Genomic DNA, 8,568 nt, shown 5'->3' with positions numbered 1-8,568 from the left:
CCGGGGGGGGGGCCCCCACCCCTCCTACTCGCCCCTCCTGGCACGAGTAGAGGGGGCTCTCCCCTCTCCCTGATTGCCTGGGCTCATGGTGTAGCCAGGTCAGCACACCAACCCACGTGATCGCCCTGCTCTGTTTGTGACAGGGTGCGGCGTCCCTCCCCCCCCACCCCCCACGGGCCCTGCTCTGTGTGTGACAGGGTAGAGCCATAACCTCCCCATTGGCCCTGCCCTGAGTGTGACAGGGGGCAGCGCTCCCAACCCCTGATCCGCCCTGCTCTGTGTGTGACGGGGCGGTGCCCCACGCTCCCCTATCGGCCCTACTCTGTGAGTGACAGGAGGGAGCTCCCCAACCCCCTGATTGACCCTGCTCTGTGTGTAACAGGGTATGGAGCCCCAACCCCCCTGATGGGCCCTGCTCTGTGAGTGACAGGGGGCAGCGCCCCAACCCCCTGATTGGCCCTGCTCTGTGAGTGAAAGGGGGCAGTGCCCCAACCCCCTGATTGGCCCTGCTCTGTGAGTGACAGGGGGCAGCACCCCAACTCCCCAATCGGCCCTGCTCTGAGCCTGACCAGGGGCTGCACTTAGGGATTGGGCGTGCCCTCTGCCACCCGGGAGCAGGCCTAAGCCAGCAGGTTGTTATCTCCTGAGGGGTCCCAGACTGCGAGAGGGCACAGGCCGGGCTGGGGGACCCCCCTCCCCCTGAGTGCACAAATTTTTGTGCACCAGGCCTCTAGTCTATACTAATAAAAGGGTAATATGCTAATTAGACCAGATAGACCAGACATTTTCTGGACATCCTTCCAGACAAAGCCACAGTGGCGGGGGCTGAGGCAGAGGTGGTTAGGGGCGATCAGGCAGGCAGGCAGAGTGGTTAGGGGCGATCAGGCCAGCAGGGGAGAATGGTTAGGGGTGATCAGGCCGGCAAGGGAGAGGGGTTAGGGGTGATCAGGCAGGCAGGCAGGTGAGCAGTTAGGAGCCAGCAGTCCCAGATTGCGAGAGGGATGTCCAACTGCCAGTTTAGACCCGATCCCACAGGGATCTGGCCTAAATCAGCAGTTGGACATGTCCCAGATTGGAGAGGGTGCAGGCTGGGCTGAGGGGACCCCCCACCCCCGTGCACGAATTTCATACACCGGGCCTCTAGTAAAAGCATAATATGCTAATTAGACTGGACCTCCTTCTGGATGACTTTCCAGATGAAGCCAGGACTGCGAGTGAAGCCCAGGTCCTGGGTGCCTGCCGGCAGCCAGAGGGAAGCCCGGGTCCTGGGTGCCTGCTGGTGGCCAGAGGGAAGCCCAGGTCCCGGGTGCCTGCCAGCAGCCGGAGGGAAGCCCAGGTCCCAGATGCCAGAGAGAAGCCAGTGCCCGCAGCTGGGGGAAAGAAGACTTACTCTTGCATGAATTTCATGCATCGGGCCTCTAGTGTAGGATATAAAACTGAAACTTATGAACACCAACAGCAGTGTGGTTGTTGCCAGAGGAAAGGGGGTGGGGGGAGAAGGCGGGCCTAATATAAGGTGACAGGAGAAGATTTGACATTGGGTAATGGGCACACAGTGCAATATACAGATCTTGTAGCATGGAAACCCACACCTGAAACCTATATGTTCATGTTGACCAATGTCACCCCAATAAATTTAATAAAAAATAAAAAATTGGCAGGCTGGAGGGATCAATGGGGGGGGGGGTGGCGGGGACATACGTAATACTTTCAATAATAAAGATTTTTTTAAAACATAAAATAAAAATAATTTTAAAACAAAAGAACAAATCATTTCTCCATACCTCAATTTTTTAATCTATAAAATGAAAAGCCTGGATAAACTACTGTTTTGTTATTTTAATTTATTTTGCAATGCTTCCTAATGCAAAATATAGTTGTTTCTTTAGGGAAGAACTGTTTCAATGTCTTATGAGTTTCATTCTGTATCTTAAAATTTCAAAGTGTTAAATTTTCCATTCTACCATGTTTGACAGAAAGAAGCTTTATTTAGACTTTCAGTTGCTTGGCTACTATTAAGCCACTGGCTGACAAATATTTTTGACAGGAGAATCTCTCTTTCAAATGAAATCTTACTAAAACCTCATTACTTAAGATAAATAGAGGTTCAAATATACTCTAAGCTTATTTTAAATGTATTATAAGCTCAAGTTTATAATATTTATTTATTATAAATTTCAGTGTAGAAGACTAAGTCTGTTTTCAAGAACACCCAGATTATTTGTTTTGTTTTGGTAGTCCAATATGAAGAAAATCCTGATTCAAAAATAAGCTGAAAATAGTAACAGTTATTTTAACTACTAGAGCAATTTAATTGGAATCTCAGGAAATTTCAGTTAAATTGTTCACGCTAAACATAGTAACAGTTATTTTAATTAATAGAGCAATTTAATTGGAAACTCAGGAAACTTCAGTTAGATTTTTTCTAAGTTTAATCTCAAACAGTATCTACCAACCATTGACATTCTTTTTTAAAATTATTATTTTTTATTGAAAAAGGGGAGGAGAGAGAGAGAGAGAGAGAGAGAGAGAGAGAGAGAGAAAGAGGGGGGGGGTGCTTCTTGTATATGCCCTACCCATTTAGGGTCAACCATCAGCATTCTTGATCATAATTTTTAAAGTTAGGAAAAACCTAATTTTAAAAGTCAGGCAAGGCCTAAATCTTACATTTAAAATATTTAGTATAAGGCTGTCACAATTTGACATACTATTTCTTTTGTTATTGTAATAGGTTCTGTCATGTGAAAGAAAGATGAGTTCTGAGGTGATATTTTTGAAAATTAAAACTATTTTTTAAAACTTAAATTTCAAATGAACCATTTTGGGGGACACCCTCAAGTACTCCACAGAATCCTATTCTTAGAATACAGTTTGAAGACCATTGCTTGAGATAATGATTCTTCACAAAGCATTACCAATACAATTTAGCCCTTATTATTAGCATAGTATAAATGTTGTTTGTACATTTAATGTTTCCTAAAAACATCATTTTCTAAAAGAATGCAAATAGAGACGGAATTCATTTTTCCCTCAAACATGTATACCATATTTACCATATGTAAAATACTGTTCAAAGTACTTTAAATATGATCATTAATAATCCTCTGAGGCAGGGCTTCTAAATTTTGAGGATGATGAAATTTAGGCAAGTGGTAGTTAAATAACTTGTCCACCATCACAACTGGTAAGTGGTAAGTGGCAGAACCAGGATTCAAACCCAGAGAGTCTGGCCTCAGAGTTCACTACAGCACTTTCCACAGTGAAGATCCATGAATTCATTGTGAAGAGGGTAAGATGCCTTAAAGCCTCTTGTACGGGGTGTGTGTGTGTGTGTGCGCGCGCGCATGTGTTTACTTGTGTATACATGTATTTTTAATTGTTGATATTTCCTACTTAGTGATGTCTTCTAATATTCTGTGATAAATTTTTAGATAATTATTCTATCAACTACAGGTTAAAGATTAGAATAGTTTAATATTAAGAACAGTGACACAAAAAAAGTAGTACTTAACAGATAACAAATTTTAACAGATTAAAGTTTCAAATAAATTGAAATTTCCGTATTATAATATAGCTTAAGCTTACAACTTATTGTAACAATTACTACAACCTTATGTTGCAGTTTAAAATATGATCATCTTATTTAAAAACTAGATTGAGTGGCATATTGTACTTTAAATTATGAATTAAAATTATGAAATCTGTCTTTAAAATATGTGTATTATCCAAATGTAAATACTTAGAATTTTAATTGGCAGAAACTTGGTACAGTTCAAATATTATTTCTTTAAAATAAAAAGATAGTTAAATGTTAACTAAGGCCTCTATAAGTTAAAAATACATGACCTTTAATAGTAGCAATGAACTGAATTTATTACTCTTCTTTTGTTTTTAATCCTCACCCAAGGATATGTTTTTATTGATTTGAGAGAGAAAGGAAGGTGGGGGAGAGAGACAGAGAAACATAGATGTGAGAGAGAAACATGGATTGGTTGCCTCCCATACATGCCCTGACTAGTGATCAAACCTGCAACCTTTTGGTGCATGGGATGATGCTCCAACCAACTGAGCCACCTGGTCAGGGCATGAATTTATTACTCTTTCTTTAAATAACTAATAGAAAAAATATCTATGAAGCACTACAAGTAAGTAATAAGTACAAGAAGAGTTTGTGCCTAATAAAAATATTAAAATGTTCAAATATTTAAACCATTTGATACATATTTAGAGTAAAAGACTTTCAAATTAGTACTGTATCTTAATTGAAAATGAATTAAAATTGACCAAGGCAGCATTTATATACCATATTTTCTATATTCTAAGACACATTTTAACGTCTCTAAAAATGCAGTGCATCTTACAGCCAAGGGTGTGTCAAACAGATGGCAGCTGTGAAACAGTTGTCATTGCTTTCCTGTGAGTTTGGTGTTCTTTTATGTGTATACTTAGTGATATCTGATATATCCAGATATATACATATGTCATTTAATTGGTAACATATATTTTTCTAATGGAACATAAATTGACAGTGTGTCTTATATTCAGTGGCACCTTAAGTTAATAGAAATACCGTAAGAATAACCTCTTTGACTTAAGTGTAGCACTGTTTCTTTCTTACCATTCTGTTTGTTCTTTTTACAGACTTTATGCAGTTGGTGGTCGGGATGGAAGTTCTTGTCTCAAGTCAGTAGAATGTTTTGATCCTCATACGAATAAGTGGACACTCTGTGCACAAATGTCTAAAAGGAGAGGGGGAGTAGGCGTAACCACCTGGAATGGGTTGCTGTATGCTATCGGAGGGCACGATGCTCCCGCGTCCAACCTGACCTCCAGACTCTCAGACTGTGTGGAGAGGTAATTTCTTGTGCAGGAAAACTAGGGATAAAAAAGAACGATTTATGCCTCAGACACTTTCAGAAAAATTAATAATTCTCTATTGAGCATCCACCACATGCAATTTTCCTTAGGAGCTTTGTAAATATTGGGTTGTCTGCTCTGCCATCTCTCAGTCTGTATCCTAACAGCCTCCTCAGATTCTTCTCTTGTCTTATAACTGCCTGCTTCAACTTTACCTTAGAATTGATTATATAATTTATTAATTGAATCATAGGAAAAATGTTTGTTGTATACCATTTTGTACTAGACACTGTAACTAATAAAAAAGAAAGGGAGCGCAGTGATTTTCAGAGATAATCTTGAGCAGTAGTTCCCAACATGAGGCACATGCCCCACAGGGGAGCAATTTGATTTTTAAGGTAGTGAATTCAAGAATAAGTTATTAACAGTGAATTTTTTGCATTTCTTATGGTTCTAGGGGCCTCATATACAGTATGTAAATATATATTTATGCATTTCAGTTCTCTGTTATATGTTTTGAAACTTTATTTGCTATTTTTCATATCACTTCATATTATTATTTTTAATATATTTTATTGATTTTTTACAGAGAGGAAGGGAGAGGGATAGACAGTTAGAAACATCAATGAGAGAGAAACATCGATCAGCTGCCTCCTGCACACCCCCTACTGGGGATGTGCCCGCAACCAAGGTACTTGCCCTTGACCGGAATCAAACCTGGAACCCTTCTGTCCGCAGGCCGATAGTCTATCCACTGAGCCAAACTGGTTAGGGCCATATTATTATTTTTTAACAATTTCTTAATGATTTCTTCCTCAGTACTTCAACTGTCCTTTTGTTCTTTTATTTTTCTCTTACATGGATGCCATGTTCTTTGGAAGCTTGTTTAGACCAAGTTAATGGCCTTTTAGGCTTCCTCCACGTGAATAGGAGTTCACTTTTTGAATAATAAGAATTATATGTCACAGGGGGAGGGGGGCATCAGGATTTTAGAGATGCTTAGGTGGGACATGGCCAAAAAAAGGTTGGGAACCACTGGGCTAGAGGCTAATTAAGAAGTGAAAAGGAATGGGTATTTCTAACACATTTTGATATAAAATAAAATACTGTAAAATAATAAAAGACTCATGAGGCTTAGAAGCTTTAACAAGTCTTCCACACTGGCCTCATGAAACTCAAGTGTGGGGCCAGGTAAAGAGCCTACCATCAGCCCTAACCGGTTTGGCTCAGTGGATAGAGCGTCGACCTGTAGACTGAAAGGTCCCAGGTTCGATTCCGGTCAGGGGCATGTACCTTGGTTGTGGGCACATTTCCAGTAGGAGGTGTGCAGAAGGCAGATAAGGAAGCAGGAATGTTACACCTGCATTTCATCTGTATTGGGGAGAGACTAATTCAGACTACCCATGTTGCATGTTATAATCCAAGAGAGGAATGTGGAAGTTTTTATACACTTTGCCCCATAAATTACCGCAGGCTCAATGTTGTACTGCACCCAGTGAAAAGTTGTTCATTAAGATAAGGGGTATTAGAGCAATATAAGTCATCTTAGCATGTATCTGCTCTTAGATAGACAGCTTTAGGCAATTCTAGTAAACATACTTCATGAAAGGAAGAAGAAGGTCTAAAAATGGACAGCTACAATGATTGAGGCTGTGAGTCATCACATATAGATCTTCACATACTGATTTCCTCAGTAGGCAATCTAAAAACCTTAAAGCAGTTTTCAGTATTGAACTTAGCTCTTTGGAAAAGTTTAAGTGGAATGCATCTGCTAAATGAATCTGTAATATTGTAAGTTAAAAGTTTTTAGGAAAATATTGATATTCTATTGACATTCTCTAAACTATGTACAAATGTATTTTATATAGCAGATAATAAGACAAAAGATAGGCTTAAAGAACAAAACTATTTTTACATGAAATATTGTGAGAACAATGTCAGCTCCAGTTCTAAAATTTTCTTTCAGATATGATCCCAAAACAGATATGTGGACTGCGGTGGCATCTATGAGCATCAGCAGAGATGCAGTGGGGGTCTGTTTACTTGGAGATAAATTATATGCTGTTGGAGGGTATGATGGACAAACTTATCTTAATACAGTGGAGGCTTATGATCCCCAAACAAATGAGTGGACTCAGGTATGTCATTTCATTTTTCATTATTCCACTTACTCTGTTGTTTTTTTGTTTTTTTATTTAATTATATTTGGTATAGAGTCTTATATTGGTTCTATTAGTTTCAGGTGTACAGTATAGTGATTTGACCTTACAATGTGGTCACCCCACTAATTCTAGTAATCATCTGTCACACCATGTAAATTTATCACAATATTATTGATTGTATTCCCTTTTCTTTTTCATCCATCTCCTCACCCTATCCCTTCTGGTAACCAGTCATTCTTTTGCTCTCTGTTTATATGAGTCTGTTTTTGTTTTGTTTGTTTGTTTTGTTTTTATAAGTGAAATCATACTGTATCTGGCTTTCTCTGCCTGATTTATTTCACTCAGTATAATATCCTCTAGATCAGTGGTCGCCAACCTTTCGGACCTCACAGACCACCAGTGATCCGCGGACCACCGGTTGGCGGCTGCTGCTCTAAATCCACCTGTATTGTCACAAATAGCAAGATTTCATTCTTTTTTATTGCTGTGTAATATTCCAAAGTGTACATATATCCCACATCTTCCTTATCCATTCATCTATCAATAGACACTTAGGTTGCCTTCATATCTTGGTTGTTGTAAATAATGCTGTGACGAACATAGAGCTACATCTAACTTTTCAAATTAGTGTTCTCGGTTTTTCTTTATAATTACCCAGAAGTGGAATTGCTGGGTCATATATATCTATTTTTAGTTTTGATATGATATAAATAGATATGATATATCTATGTTTAGTTTTTTGAGGAATCTTCATACTGTTTCCATATGGCCTACATCAGTTTGCAGTCTCACCAACAATACACAATAATATATTTGATAGAGTTGATATCCAAAATATATAAGAAACTCATAAAACTCAATAACAAAAAAATAAACAATCCATTGAAAACTGGACTGAGGACATGAAAAGACACTTCTCCAAAGAAGATATACAGATGGCCAACAGACATATGAAAAAATGCTCAACATCACTAATCATCAGGGAAATGCAAATCAAAATCACAATGAGAACCACCTTACACTAGTCAGAATGGCTATTATCAGAAAGTCAGCAAATAACATATGTTGGTGAGGATGTGGAGAAAAGGAAACCCTTGTGCACTTACTCTGTTTTCGTTAAATCAATTCTTTTAGTAAAACAGACCCTCTCAATTTTTTTTTTTAATAATAATTTTTATTTCTTAAAGTATTACAAATAGTATTACATATGTCTCCTTTTTTCCCCCCCTTGACATTCCCCCGACCCCTACCCCCCGCCCCCCCGCCCCGTGTCTTGTGTCCATTGGGTTAATCTTATATGCATGCATATAAGTCCTTCAGTTGGTCTCTTAATCCCCCCCCCAACCCTCCCCAGGCTTCCCACTGTAGTTTAACATTCTGTTCAAAGTTGCTCTGCTTCTGTATCTACCCCTGTTCATCAGTCCATACTGGTCCCCTTTATTTGCCCCAACCTCACTGGAGTAGTCTCAACCTCACCAGGGCCGTCTGAGCCTCACCAAGGCCGTTTCAACCTCACCGGGGCCGTCTCTACATCACCGAGACTGTTTTA

The 8,568-nt window shown here is 39.6% G+C and overlaps 1 protein-coding gene across 1 annotated transcript in view; it reads left to right on the top strand.

Moving 5' to 3' along the window:
* KLHL5 (kelch like family member 5) overlaps nt 1-8,568 on the top strand; it is a 55,746-nt gene that overhangs the window by 40,886 nt on the left and 6,292 nt on the right. The window contains exons 9-10 of the mRNA XM_006088508.3: nt 4,642-4,854; nt 6,824-6,995. Of these exons, the coding sequence (XP_006088570.1) occupies nt 4,642-4,854; nt 6,824-6,995 (385 nt within the window). The remainder of the gene's footprint in view (nt 1-4,641; nt 4,855-6,823; nt 6,996-8,568) is intronic.

The sequence above is a fragment of the Myotis lucifugus genome, unplaced genomic scaffold (genome assembly GCF_000147115.1).
Source record: "Myotis lucifugus unplaced genomic scaffold, Myoluc2.0 scaffold_48, whole genome shotgun sequence".
Taxonomy (NCBI): Eukaryota; Metazoa; Chordata; class Mammalia; order Chiroptera; family Vespertilionidae; genus Myotis; species Myotis lucifugus.
Note: the sequence above shows the minus strand (reverse complement) of the source record. Positions and strands in the feature narration are given on the sequence as shown.